The 13,932-nt window shown below is 38.9% G+C and overlaps 1 protein-coding gene across 1 annotated transcript; it reads left to right on the top strand.

Annotated features, from left to right (window-relative positions):
* The first annotated feature begins 7,620 nt into the window (after nucleotides 1–7,620).
* Nucleotides 7,621–9,727, top strand: LOC141828197 (transcription factor bHLH30-like). The gene is made up of 2 exons (XM_074715572.1): nucleotides 7,621–8,466; nucleotides 9,103–9,727. Exons 1-2 carry the CDS (start codon nucleotides 7,879–7,881, stop codon nucleotides 9,583–9,585), a joined length of 1,071 nt encoding a protein of 356 aa, XP_074571673.1. The 5' UTR covers nucleotides 7,621–7,878; the 3' UTR covers nucleotides 9,586–9,727.
* The last annotated feature ends 4,205 nt before the right edge of the window (nucleotides 9,728–13,932 follow it).

The raw sequence follows: 13,932 nt of genomic DNA, 5'->3' as shown, positions 1-13,932 counted from the left end.
TTTCAAAGTCAAAAGAAAACATGTCAACGAATCAGTGACCCACCGGCGACGAAATAAAAGGATAAGCATCAAGACAGCTCGACGTGCGAGATCGTCACCGCCACAGTATCGAACCATGTCGTCGTATGTCTGTCCATGTGTGAACGGTGAAGACGATCTACCTAACGATCCGCCCACGCGCTGGTGTGGACTTTCAGCTAACAAACGTGTCGTTGGGCGGCGCAGCGAGCGGGGCGACTCACACTCGTGCAGGGAATGCATATCTACACTTCTAATTTCCACGAAAGCAACAGCTCGCCGTAGCGAATCCTTGCCTGATAAGCTAAAGTCCAATCAGGATTTTGATTGGTTCTTCGACCATCTTTGACGTTGAATTTTTAATAATGATGGGTTATTATCGCTGGGTCGTTATCATTGACAGTGTCGCAGCGCCGGACCTGCGGATAGACCCAAGAGGCCTCCATCCCCGCAAGTCTTACTATCTAGAAGAATTCAATTAAATAATTTTAATTTTAATCAGTGATATATATATATAATATGATTCAAGATTTTAATTTTGAAGATGATGAATTCAGTTTTTATAAATTTTTTTTATTGATTATCAGAGTAATTGAAAAGTACAAACGGTTCATTACTTAGCGGTCAATGTTTTCAAGGTTGTCTTTTTATTAAAAAGCAATTAATCTATAGTATATTATAATTAAGAATCGATCTGTGAATACTTATTAACTACAAAAGCATCTTGCGCAGGCCAATTTACTGTTCTACGTCCAGGGGTGGAGCCAAGTTTCTTTCTACCCGCGCTTTAGGCCCGAGGGCTTAAAAAGGAATTATCATTTAAATTTACTGTAGAAAAAAATAAAAAATTGATGTAAGAGAGGATGATAGTTCGGGGACTTTCGATTAGATCTGGATTAGTTGGACACTATAAATTTTTTGGCTCTGCCATTGTCTACGTCTGAAGGTAATTTACAGTCACTGCTTGCAGCTGTAAAAACAATCTAATTTGCAATCACTAGATTATTTTTAACGAACATTTCATGACCACCCAGGGAAGAAGTCTTTAGGATGATTTACTAGAAATATGATAAATTATTTAGTATTTGATCTTTTTTTTTAATCGATAAAACATTTTTTTATATGTTTGATAAAAGTTAGTATGCTATTAACTGAACTAATTGATACTTCTATGGATCAACATGTTGTATTAAGAGGTAATCTAAGTTTTTAGAAGAGCAAGAAGCAGATTATTATGTTTAATTAGATCGACAACAAATGCAAAGCGCGCGAAACTATGATCCTAACAACATGTGAACACTTATTTGGATCAAATAGTTGATGATTGTATTGAAATATATTATATTATGATGGATCTAGCTAGAGAATTTTGAATCACTCTAAATAAAGGCCTTTATATTCGTATAAGTCTCCTTAATACATCTATACTCTCAAACATCGATGTGATATAGTTTTTTGAGAGCCATGATTTTTTCGACTCATTCTCGACATGAAAAATTATATCAAATGTTCATTATTCATTAAGTGTTGCGACGATGATATTTACTAATTGACACCACAAATGACTTTCTATGACTCTCCTTTATCAGATAATATCACATTTTTAATTTTTTATTGACGTGGATCCATCAATAACTTTCGAATGTTATTTTCGGATGAAATCAACTGATGGACTTAGAGAACTCCAAATCACTACAAACCAAAACCTTTGTACTCGTTTTAACTCTCCTTAATGTATCTATGCTCTCTTCTGCAAAAAGGTGGATCCGCCACCTTAGCGGCCCCACACGGTCGGCCCCACGACCATCTGTGAGGAGGTAAATCGAGAAACTGCAGTTGGTCACGACGCAGGAGGGTATTGCCTGGCTTCGCCAGGATTCGAACCTTTGCCCTCTTCTGCAAGTCTGCTACGTCGTAACCAACTCAGCTATGCCCCGGGGGCAAAAATGATAATCCCAGTAGCCACATCTCTGGGGGTGGTCGGCCCGGTCCCACGGAAGTTTCCCACCGACCACCAGGGTAAATCGGGAAGCGCATACGGCGGCCAATCCAGATGCCTAACATCCTTTGATTGCGTTCCCCATTTGGAGGAAAATTCCTACAAATACGCCGTAGCTAGGGATCGAACCGTGAGTCCCTGAGTTACAATCCGGAGCGTTCCCTTAATGTATCTATGCTCTCAAATATAGATGTGAGAGTAGTGATTTTTTTCAACTCATTTCCGATCGAGTTACTGTTATCAATCGATTGCTATAGTATAGCAATTGATTGGTGACATGCATTCACGACATAGAATAATTCCGAACCGATTGGTAGATTTATTAATTGATTGTTATACTATAGCAATTGATTGGTAAATCTTCCAATCGATTGGTAACAATAATGTGAAAGAGATGAGGGGTAAAAGGGAAATGACTATGTGATTCGGTAATTTTGAAACTTACTTACATGATTTGGATATTCCAGAACTTTGCCTACGTGATTCGGTAAAATGCCGAAAGATATTCATACTAATTTTGTTATAAAATTTATGCCATTTTACTGAATTGGGTAAGCACGTTTCGATATTATATAAATCATGTATTATATTCCTGAAATATCCCTCCCTTTCCTCTATAGGTCCATCAGCCAATTTCCTTCAAAACTGACTGGTAGATCTAGAGAACTCTGAATCACTCCAAATTAAAATTAATATATTCTTGGAAACATCTTTAATTTATTTATGCTCCTGAATCAAAATTTGATAGCATAAACTGAGTTAAATTGAAAATACATTTCTAAATTTTTACTCTATCAATTCAAAAATTCATTGCTCTCAATTTACATTATCGAATTCAAAATTGAGAGCACGCATATATTAAAGAGGTTTTTAGAAGTACATTGGTTTTGATTTTTAGTGATTCAAATTTCTTTAGGTTTATCAGTTAGTTTCATACAAAACTGGCCAATGAACCTACACTATTTGAAATTTTAAAATTTTTTCGAATAGGATGAGTCTTAAGAACTTATTAGTGGTATTGGTTAGTGAGTATTATTGTCCTAAGTCTTATAATGAGCTCGTGATAAATTTTTTTAATCCTTTACAAGTTTAAAAATTTATTATTCTCAATTTACGTTATTGAATTTAGATCCAAGGGCATAAGTACATGAAGGAGGTTTCCAAGAGCATATTAGTTTTGGTTTGGAGTGATTCAGAATTTTCTAAGTTCGTTCGAAACTGACTTATGGACCTAGAAAGAAAGAGGGGTATTTAGAGAATATGGTATGTGATTTGGGTATTATGAAAATTGGATACATGATTTAGGTAATATCGATGTTTGCTTATATGATCCAGTAAAATGTCGTGACATAGTTTGAAAACTTTGCCTTTATATTTCTTTAGGAAGATTAGCTAGAAATTATTGGAAATTTGACTGAAAATAAGAAGAGATGGATGAAGGAGACTTCATGTTAATGTTAATGAGACTTTAGTTCCACATTAAAAATTTCAAGGTTTTATTGTTAGTTTATATTATTTCATAAGCATGTATATTGTAAACATATGCATGAGGAAAGACTTTCTTTTATAAGGGGGTGCAAATCTAAAGCTCGAATTACACTAACTCAAATTGACTCATGTGCGAGCACGATCTGCGCGTATCGAATGTCGGATCAATCAGGATAAAATTTGCAATGAATGAACTAATATTTTACCATCTGAATCCATTTTTTGGACTGCTTAAATGTGCAATGAATACATTAATCAATGGTTAATAACTAATCCGTAACCGATCGAGTGAAATGGCTAAGCATTAGTGGTTGGCGGCTAACGTTTTGACGAGTAAAGGTAATAAATGATCATTAATCAGTCATTGATTGCTGCTTTAGGTCTGAGCTCCTATATAAAGAGATTGTGACCATAAAAGAAAAGAACACACAACAAAAATTTTTGGGAGGAAATGAAATGTGAAGGTTGAGAGGTATATATGCAAGTGTGTGGATGGACATGTAGATGGAAGCAACATACATGGATGTATGTGTGTGGGTATATGCAAAAATAGAAGCGACAATATACAGGAGATGATGAACACACAAACACAAATAGATGTACGGTGGATGTATGGCTCAATATATATATATTTTTAATTATTTATAGTAATTTTCTATATCATTTTATGATTTTAGGGTATTTTTGATTTTTGCAAGTTAAGATTTTATCTAAAATCTATTTATACACATGTTTAGTTATTTTCGATGACTTTTAATTACTGAATATTTTTTTTCGACAAAAACCCTAGTGACACCGCAACTTCTTTTCATTTTCTAACTTTTCGTGCTTATTTTTTCTGTGAGTTTTTTTTAATCTTCTTAATCGCTATTTTGTTGGACGCCATATAGTCATAATTACTTGACAAAAAAATTAATTATAATGTAAACACAAATACTTGTTTTTTTTTCAATTATACGTCTCTTATTTACTAAAAAATTATTCTTATTTAGTTATATATACCAAGAGCTTTAGCTTAATTTTTTTATATATAAATGATAATTCACTCATATTATTCAATAATTCATAGTGCCGTCCTTCACATGGCCACATAAATTTTATCAGCTTCCATCTTCCAGCCACCAAGATTTATAATTAAGATCTCTCAGCAGAGCTGTTTATAGAGTTAAGCACTTGTGGTGTTTTCTCAGCAAGATTTTATCAGTTAATATTAATGGAGACAAACAGTAAGTTATACATATATATATATACATGTTTTTTCTTTCATTATTATTTTCTTCTCTCTATTAATTAATTTCATCTGTATTTTCCACTTAAGTCTCAAAGTTAGAATAATAATTACATATTATTATCACCTGCTCTTCTCCAGGTAGCAAATTCATTAGGAGCACTATATCTTTCTAGCTTTTGGTCTGCACTAATGGATCTTTTACCTTTAACTCGCAATGGATGTCTTTGACTGCTCGTACTTCATTGGCTTTACCTTCAATTCTTTTGCTGTGCCTGCCCAAAAGGATACATCATGTCTTCTCTTCCTCGTCTGGACGCAAAGATCGATCGAATTGCAACTGTTTTAATTTTTTTTTTTTATCTCAGCTTGCACAAATCAATAAAGAGGCATGAATGCTGCGTTCTAGCTAGTAACTCTTGAGATCTCTCCTTTTTAGAAGATCTCGATATACATCGATGTCTGTCGGAGCACATAATAATCCTGCAGCAACTGTTATATGTGCTTGCCTGCATGAGCTAGTCTACATCAGTGCAGAAACTGTCTGAACTACTCCTTAGCTCCTTAGATATAGTTGATTTAGTGGAGGCAAGTCATAGAATGCATTACCTTGAGCATAATGAGATCGACAATATCTTGTCTTTCCATCGAAGAGTCTGCATTTGAGTGCACTAATTATATTGGAGCTGACCTACAATAGGAGAATATATATGCATGCAGCTATTAAATTTACCTACGTAAGGCCATGGTGTTACTGACATCATCATCATCATCATCTCTCTCTCTCTCTTTCCTTCACTCCTTGTGCTACAATTGTGCTGTGGATTGTGGTGGCGGCATCATTTGGATCCTTGAATGGGGAGAGGAAAAGGCGATGAAAAGGGCCGGCTCAGGGGGACCAACTGAAGCGCATGTTGTAGTGGCACCTCTCACTGCACGCAAACACCGCTCTGATGATCAGTCCCACAACTTTTTACAAATAAAAACAAGTCCACAAACCCAATCCAAATTCTGCCAGTGCCAGTGCCAGTGCCAAGTGCCAGGTGAAAAAGAAAAGACATATATATATATATAACAAAGAAAGCTAATTAAGGGAGTTGTTGGAATTTAGAAAACCATGCAGTAGGGCTACGTACGTATCAGAGGATCAATTCACAGTAGAGTGGCAAGGGAAGGTGTAGGAGCAACTTAAGGCAATTTGTAGCAGAGATCACGGTTCCTGAAACAAAAGAGCATGGTGAAAATTAAGACTTGAAAAGAGAGAGGAAATTTTGGCCTTCCATTCATGAGGTAAGTGAGTCTTGAAAAAAGTTGAACAAACTGATGATCATAATGAAACTAATGTATAAACATTAATTTATGGAAACTCGTGTTGTCTCTATTTCGAGAGCAAAGGATCACTCGTTGCTAAACTCGAGAACTACTGTTTGCCGAACGCTGCTGTATATATAAACATGGTTATGGTAGCGGAGTAATCAATTTGCATGTCGAGGATCATGCTTTTGAAACACATAAAAAGGGATGATGTGCTTGGTAAAACATATATATTTGAAATAGTGGTTCATGTAATATGATCAAATATTGTCGCATCGTAGTATTTTGAAGAATTTATTAAAATGCATAAGAAATACATAACAGTAGCAATCAAATTTTTCATATAAAAAAATTATATTACTCACTATGAGTGCCTTATGCTCTTACCGGATGATGCAATCAGGGGGTGACCAAAATCTAGATTAAATCAAAATAATTGATCAAATCGATTTAATTCAAAATTTTAATTCGGTTAATTCAAAAGTTTAATTTTGTTTTTTTTTTAATCTTGATTATTTTGGTTTATTCAGTTCAATTTATATGTTTAAAATTTAGAATTTGATTAAATAACCAAGTCCACTACTAGTCCAAGTCTGTGATAAAACAAAATCCCTAAAAATCTTTGAACTCGTGTAATCGTGAAGTCGCAACTCATTAAGATAATTAGTCAACTATTTGACTGATAAATTGAATAGTAAATTTGACAGTGCTGATGAAAATGTAGTCAACTAAGGATAATTCGATTAATTCGATTATCAAATTAATCAATTTTTTTATTGATTCTGTTTGTTCGATTAATTTTAATAACAAACTTTGGTTGATTCAGTTTGTTAAAAAAAATTTAATTAATTTGATTTTAATTAGATTGATTCAATCGATTTGATCGTCTAACCGAATATTCAGCCTAGGTGCAATGTAAGATCATTAGTGGTTTTGGATCTCAATTCTATTAGCCACCTATAAACAGTGCATGGTGAATGAATTGGAGGATTAATCATAACAAACATATATTGACATATTTGTAGTACATGTCAACAGAAACTACTCTAAAAGTCGTCCGGAAGCACCATTAAGTTTGATCCTTCCATGGTCGTTCGCAACAACCACTAGTTGCTACTTGCTAGTCTAGTGGAGATCACTTCTCCTACATATACAGCGTTTTAGAGAAGAGAATCCACCTAAAATCGTATCTAGCATATATGTGTGAGCTTATTTAATGTCGACTATATATATTTATTTGTGAATAAGCTCAATATTTCTTGTGTTAAATAATCTTCATCAATTTTAATTAAATAACAGCTTCACAGAATCCTCTTCAAACAAACCTGTTTCTGTTGGTATCAAAATCTTGGAGATGGAATGCATTCCAAGACACAATGATTACATCGTTTGGAGGGTGCAGCGAGCCCAGGCGTGGAATGAGAAAGCAAAGGACCAGAACGTGGGCCTTGACCGTGTGGGCCCTTCATCATTCTTTTATTTGTTTTTTTTTTCCTCCCTTCCTCTCACCTTTTCCATCTTCCCTTCTACCTCTCCACTTTTCCATCTGTTCTTCCTCTTCTTCTTCCCTCTCCTTTCCCTTCTTTCTCTCTCTCTCTCTCGTGATAGAAGCGCAATGATAAGTCGAGCAGGGGGCGGAGCCGCTTAGAACATGGCAACAGTAGCGTAAGAGCAAAGTAAAAATCTCTGCTAGCTTTCTCAAGGAGCAAAAGCCCAGAAGACAAAAAGCTCATCATCCCTTCCAAATCCATCATTGTAGCATGCCACAAGAGCTAATTATATGTAGCGCTCAGGTCGCCGGACCATCTGGGTTTCCATATCATTCCAGAAAATGGACGACACCGGCCTCCATCACGCCCATGAACTCCCAAACTATCCACAAGAAGACCAAATCGTAGCAGTGGCCATGACGACGGATGGCGGCGGCGCAGCTAATTCCACTGTTGCGTCTTCTAGTACTACTAATCTCCCGTGGCCGCCGCTTCTAAACGTGCTGGAGCCGCCGCTCTTGATTCGCAATCACGCGCAAGAGCGCAGCTTCTTGTTTCCTAATTCGCTTCCGCCGCTTCCTCCGCCGCCGGCGTTCTACCACGACCCGTATATGGGGCCGCCGGCGCCGCCGGACCCCCTAGTGGGGCTCATGGCGTCGGGGGCGGGAATCAATTACAACGACGGGTTGGTTCGCGGGCTCGGGATGATGATGAGCGCGTGCTCTCCGTCTTCGTCGACGTTCCCCTTCGGCAGCGGCCTCCACGCCGAGCTGGCTGTGGCCAACGGTTCCAGGATGACGCCCCAGGAAATCATGGACGCCAAGGCGCTCGCAGCCTCCAAAAGCCACAGTGAGGCCGAGCGCCGCCGCCGCGAGCGCATCAACGCCCATCTCGCCCGCTTGCGCAGCTTGCTCCCCAGCACCACAAAGGTAAGCATCAAACCTTCGCATCGCACGTACTCTATTAACAGAATCAATTACTTAGCCATACATATCAATGAAAACTCGCCGTCGTCGCTCATCTTCCTATAACGCCGGCGGCGATGGTATTAACTAATAATTCAATTCCGCTTCTTATCGAAGTTTTTCCTATATACGATTAATTTACCCATTATATATATGAATTAAACAATACGCATTCTTAAAGATTTCCTCTTGGAAGTTGGGATCATTTTTGTGCTTGGGGAAGCCTGGTAAATTGTAGTCGATCGAAGAGGACAAGGACCGGGAGAGAGAGAATATCATCGGCATGATAAAGAGAAACCAGCAGCGTATTCAGAGTAACAAAAGGAGATTGCTACTGCCGGAGAACGGCGAAGCCTGGAGGAGACAATCATGCGCACTCCTGTCAGATAAATTAAAGAACATATTATTAAATAAATAATTAATTCTTCTCGCCATCACCAACCCTAATTCCATTCTCCCTTGTGGAAGCGTGCATTCGAGCACTACTATACAATTCCCCAGTCCACCACCAATTCATTTATTTTCCGATTTCATATGTATTTATTACGATTAAAATTAAAATAAGATTTAATTAACTCATGAGTTTTTGCTCCGGCGCAGACGGATAAAGCGTCGTTGCTGGCGGAGGTGATACAGCACGTCAAAGAATTGAAGCGGCAGACGTCGGAGATGGCGGAGGAGACGAGCCCGCTTCCGACTGAGACCGATGAGCTGACAGTGGACGCGGCGGACGACGCGGAGGGGCGGTTCATGGTGCGGGCGTCCTTGTGCTGCGACGACCGCTCCGACCTCCTCCCGGACCTCATCAAAGCGCTCAAGGCGCTGCGGCTGAGGGCGCTCAAGGCGGAGATCACCACCCTCGGCGGCCGCATCAAGCACGTGCTAGTCGTAACAGGCGAGGACGGCGAAGACGACGACGGCCAGCTGCCGCATTATTCCATCGGAGCGATCCAAGAAGCGCTGAAAGCTGTCATGGAAAGAACGCCCGTCGACGAGCCGCCATCAGCCGCGGCGGCCGGGATCAAGCGGCAGAGGACGGCGCCTACCAACATGTCCGCCATACTCGATCACAGGTCGATTTAATAACTCGGCCGAGACCATATAAATCAATAACATGCAACTGTAATCATACACAGCACAGCAACTAGTGTTCTATCTCGAGACTGCTATTTCATTATACATATCAGTTATATCCGCTACGTATTACATATGCAGTTTATCTCGATTGGACAACTATTGCTGATGATATGCAATCAAGGTTCTTGATTTTGAGATTGATAGTGTAATCGGAAACTAAGGAATACTGGCTGTTATATTTTTTATTATAATACTACGGGTTGAATTTTTTTTTCCCCTTAATCTGTTTTTGTTCGAGTTCAAATATGATCTTGGATGAGAATGGAGAAAACAATCCATGCAGTGAACTAATATATATAATTCTACGTGCGGCTTCACTTCGATCACGTTCTTTTAGTCTTTTTTTTTTCTTGTCTTTTTTCATGAATATGTCAATAACAAATATATCAAATTTAAGGACCATAGGTGATCACAAAGGGAGAAAATGACAGTGGAAGTGGAGCTAGAGAAAGACAAATACAGAAGCTGAAGGGCACTTATAAGCAAGTACAACCTACTGTAGCTAATTATTCTCGGCATATATGGAGAATTATATATATATATATATTTATATGTATATAGTTTAGAAAGGGAGGTTGCAGGTCCACAAAGCTTCTTCATGGGTTAGTTCAATGACAATAATATAAGGCCACAGAAGGCTTGCTGACTTCTCAGAGTAATGGTGATAGGAAAAGTATGTACTATATATTTTCTGTTCTGCAGACCAAAAGGACCATTAACCACTAGAGAAGCTACACGGTGTTCCATTATCTGTTGACCTACCCATGCTGCTGATAATTAATCTGCATAGTCCAAGTGAATATTCAGCTTAATTAATTTTCTCTGAGTTTATTGCACTTTACCATTTCTGCCAAAGATATACAATTAATATATGCTGAAGTGATTAAACTTGATGAAATTGGCATTGCTTTTAAGTGATTATATATATAGTTGCGTAGATTGCCACTGATATCGATCGTATTTGTAATTGTTTTCAGTCTACCTGAATATCAGGGAAATATTGAAAAATAAAATATGAAGAAACATAAATATATAGAGATTTTATAGTATGTTATATCGTATGTATTTTTGCTTTTTCAGGGAAATATAAAAATTTGTTTTTTTAATGCTAATGGGTTTTTGCCTTTTTATATTTATTTTTAATGCTAACAAGTCAACGCTAAACTCTATGATGTTAGATATGACATATCCCACTTTATATTCACTCACTTTAGCTCCACCTTGTTGCCACCAACGCCAGTTCTTTTAATTATTTTTCTTATCAGTTTGAGAATCCATTGTGATGCACATTTCTATTGTTTGACCATTTTTTTGTGGTCGAACGATTGTTTCTCCGAGAGTAGTTGACTAAGAAAAACAGATCTAGACACCAAAAAAGGTACGTAAAGGAGTAATTCATATTCAAAAGAAAGACAGATTGCTTACAAAGAACTGTAACTACGCTGCTTTCAAAGAAGGGCTAAATGGGCCAAAAATTAATTGAAGCACTGAGCCAATTACCATCTGAAACATAAATACATATACACGAAAGAATGCTTTGAGTGGTTGGGACATAAGCGATGGCTTCTAAAGGCAATCCATTGTTATTTACAAGGAAGCAGGTAAATCGTAAATGTATAAACACTTAGTAGATGCCAAAATCTATACAAAAGAGGATGTTCCCATCAAAGACCATGGATGAATGAACTATCAGTGATTAGTGATTAGGTAAGAATTGAGCAAAGGATCCAAGGACTTGAGAAACACAAAGGAAAAGATTAATTAACATGGTGCCAAGGTGGACTTTGACGGAGTCACTCCGATGTTTAAGATAATCAAAGAGTTCTCAAATGAGGAAGTAGAAGAAAATTTTATAATTATGCTTGTGAGTGTAGCGAATCCTATGCGATAAATGATAAATCGTAGCGAAAAAGGATTCCTTGAATGATTTATGTGAAAGAAAACTCATACAAGTTAGATCTACAAAGTCTTATCTAGTAGGTATACCTTTGAAGTGTGTCCTTCGCTTATCCGATCCGCTCATCCAAAATTTGTCGGATCTCTTGCACGTTCAAGTGTTCGTGTCTCTATGCATATCTACACGAGCACTCACTTTTTGGAGAAAACTTTGGTTGTGCTAGCAACTCTTTTGAGACTTTCGGCCAAGAAGAAGAAGGGGGCAAGAAGATCAACATCCAACATGACTTTTGGGAAGAAAAACTCTTCTTATACCCAAGCCATGAATACCAACGATTTTTAGACTTTTGGTATTCTCTCATCTGTAAAATACTAGAAATTTTAGGATTAGGATTAACCAATTAATGGCTGAATTTTAATTGGGTCGGATTAAGTGGATCAAATTAAGTCGGTTGAAACCCAAATTAGAAAAGTCCATTTAGGTTAATGGGTCGAATCTATAATTAAGTTAAACACGTAAATCATTAAAGCCAAAATTCATTAAGTTATTGAATATAAGATACAAGAAAATTAGAACTCGTCTTGTGAAGATGAACTGAACCAACGAGTCAGTTTTGACTCCTCTTGACACATCGCCCCCGCTCCGCCGTGTAGGAACATCGGAGCCTTCTGTCCGCCGCTCGATGCCCGCCGCTCGATGCCCGCAGCCCTCGACTTGCCAAGACCCTCTGCCACCGTCGACCCCTTCGGATCGCCCTCTACGCGATCCTCTACTGCGTCCAGTGTTGTCACCGTCTGCTTCGTTGTTGCTCCGACAACTGCTCCACCTACCGCTGCTATCCCTCCGCTCGTGGAGCCCTCGACCAACCTATTCGTCTCAGGCGAATGGCCTTCCTTTTCGCCTCTTGGGTTTTCAATTCCTATCTGTTTCGTGTTTTTTTTCCTTTCAACTTCTTTTATGAAATTTACTGATGAAAAGTGGGCCTTTTGGCTGGAGTAGCCAAGGTAAAACGCTTCATTAAGAAAAGGCCTGATTTTGTTTAAGTTTCTCCAAGTTCTTAGTCCGATCTATCGACGTTAATATTGTTAGCAAATAATCCTGATAGATTTAATTTAACGTTATTTTGATAACGTTTAGGACTTCGTCATGCTTATCCTACGGAGATAGTAATTTATCCTTTCCTATTTTATAGCTTACGTGGCCTTTATTTAATGGCTTAAGTGACGTTAAGTTTTATCATGATTTGTGTATAAATACATAGCAGAATCATGTAGAAATCAATTCACGGCAATAAAAATTTTCCTCTTCCCTTTGGTTGTTTCTTCCTCGTTGCCTTCTTCTTTTCGTTGTTTTTTTCTTCTTTGCTTTTTGCCGGTGTGGTTTTTGTAGATTCTGAGCCAACAATTGGTATCAGAGCCTTGAATCCACGATTCTACAAAAATGTCGGGCATCCCACAAGTTGCTGCGAAGGAGAACGGCGGAGTGCCATTTCTCTATCCGATGCTAAGCCCTCACAATTACACTGTGTGGGCAATCAAGACAGAGGCGATTCTTGATGCCCAGGGAGTCTGGGAGGCGGTGGAGCCAGCAGAAGGAGCCCAAGTAGATGCAAAGAAGGACAAAAAGGCACGTGCATATATCTTGCAGTGTGTCCCCGAAGACATCCTTCTTCAAATCGCAAATAAGAAGACGGCGAAGGAAGTCTGGGATAGCCTCAAGACGAGGTATCTTGGTAGTGATCGGGTGAAGAAGGCACGCGTACAAACATTGAAAAGCGAGTTTGACGCCCTCCGGATGAAGGAGACCGAGACGATTGATGAGTTTGCGGGAAACTCAGCGCCTTGAGCAGCAAGTTCTCCACCCTTGGTGCCACGCTTGAAGATTCCTCTCTGGTAAAGAAGTTGCTCGATTCTGTCCCTGATAAATTCTTCCCTATTGTTGCCGGTATTGAGCAGTTCCACGACCTTGAGACTATGCCGTTTGAGGAGGCTATAGGGCGATTGAAGGCGTACGAGGAACGAACACTACGATTACATGGCAACACCAACAACACTGAAGGTGAGCTCCTACTTACTCATGCCGAATGGCAAATGCGACAGAAGGGGAGCAACGTGGACACTTCATCAAGAGGCAAGGGGCGTGGATCCAGCAATCCCAGTCGTGGCAACTGGCGTGGGCGTGGGCGAGGGCGCGGACGTGGCCGTGGTACGCAGCGCCAAGACAGTGCAGGAGGCACTAGCGGCAACAACAGTGGCGCTCGTGACAAGAGACATATAAAATGTTTCAATTGTGAGAAAATGGGGCATTATGCGTCTGAATGCTACAACAAGCGTCGTGATGAGGCTCACCTCACTTGTGCCACCGATGAAGAGCCAGCACTGATGATGACCGTGTCC

This window comes from Curcuma longa, chromosome 4 (genome assembly GCF_044706935.1).
Source record: "Curcuma longa cultivar G26 ecotype Majalengka, Jawa Barat chromosome 4, ITB_CL_G26_1.1, whole genome shotgun sequence".
Lineage (NCBI taxonomy): Eukaryota > Viridiplantae > Streptophyta > Magnoliopsida > Zingiberales > Zingiberaceae > Curcuma > Curcuma longa.
Note: the sequence above shows the minus strand (reverse complement) of the source record. Positions and strands in the feature narration are given on the sequence as shown.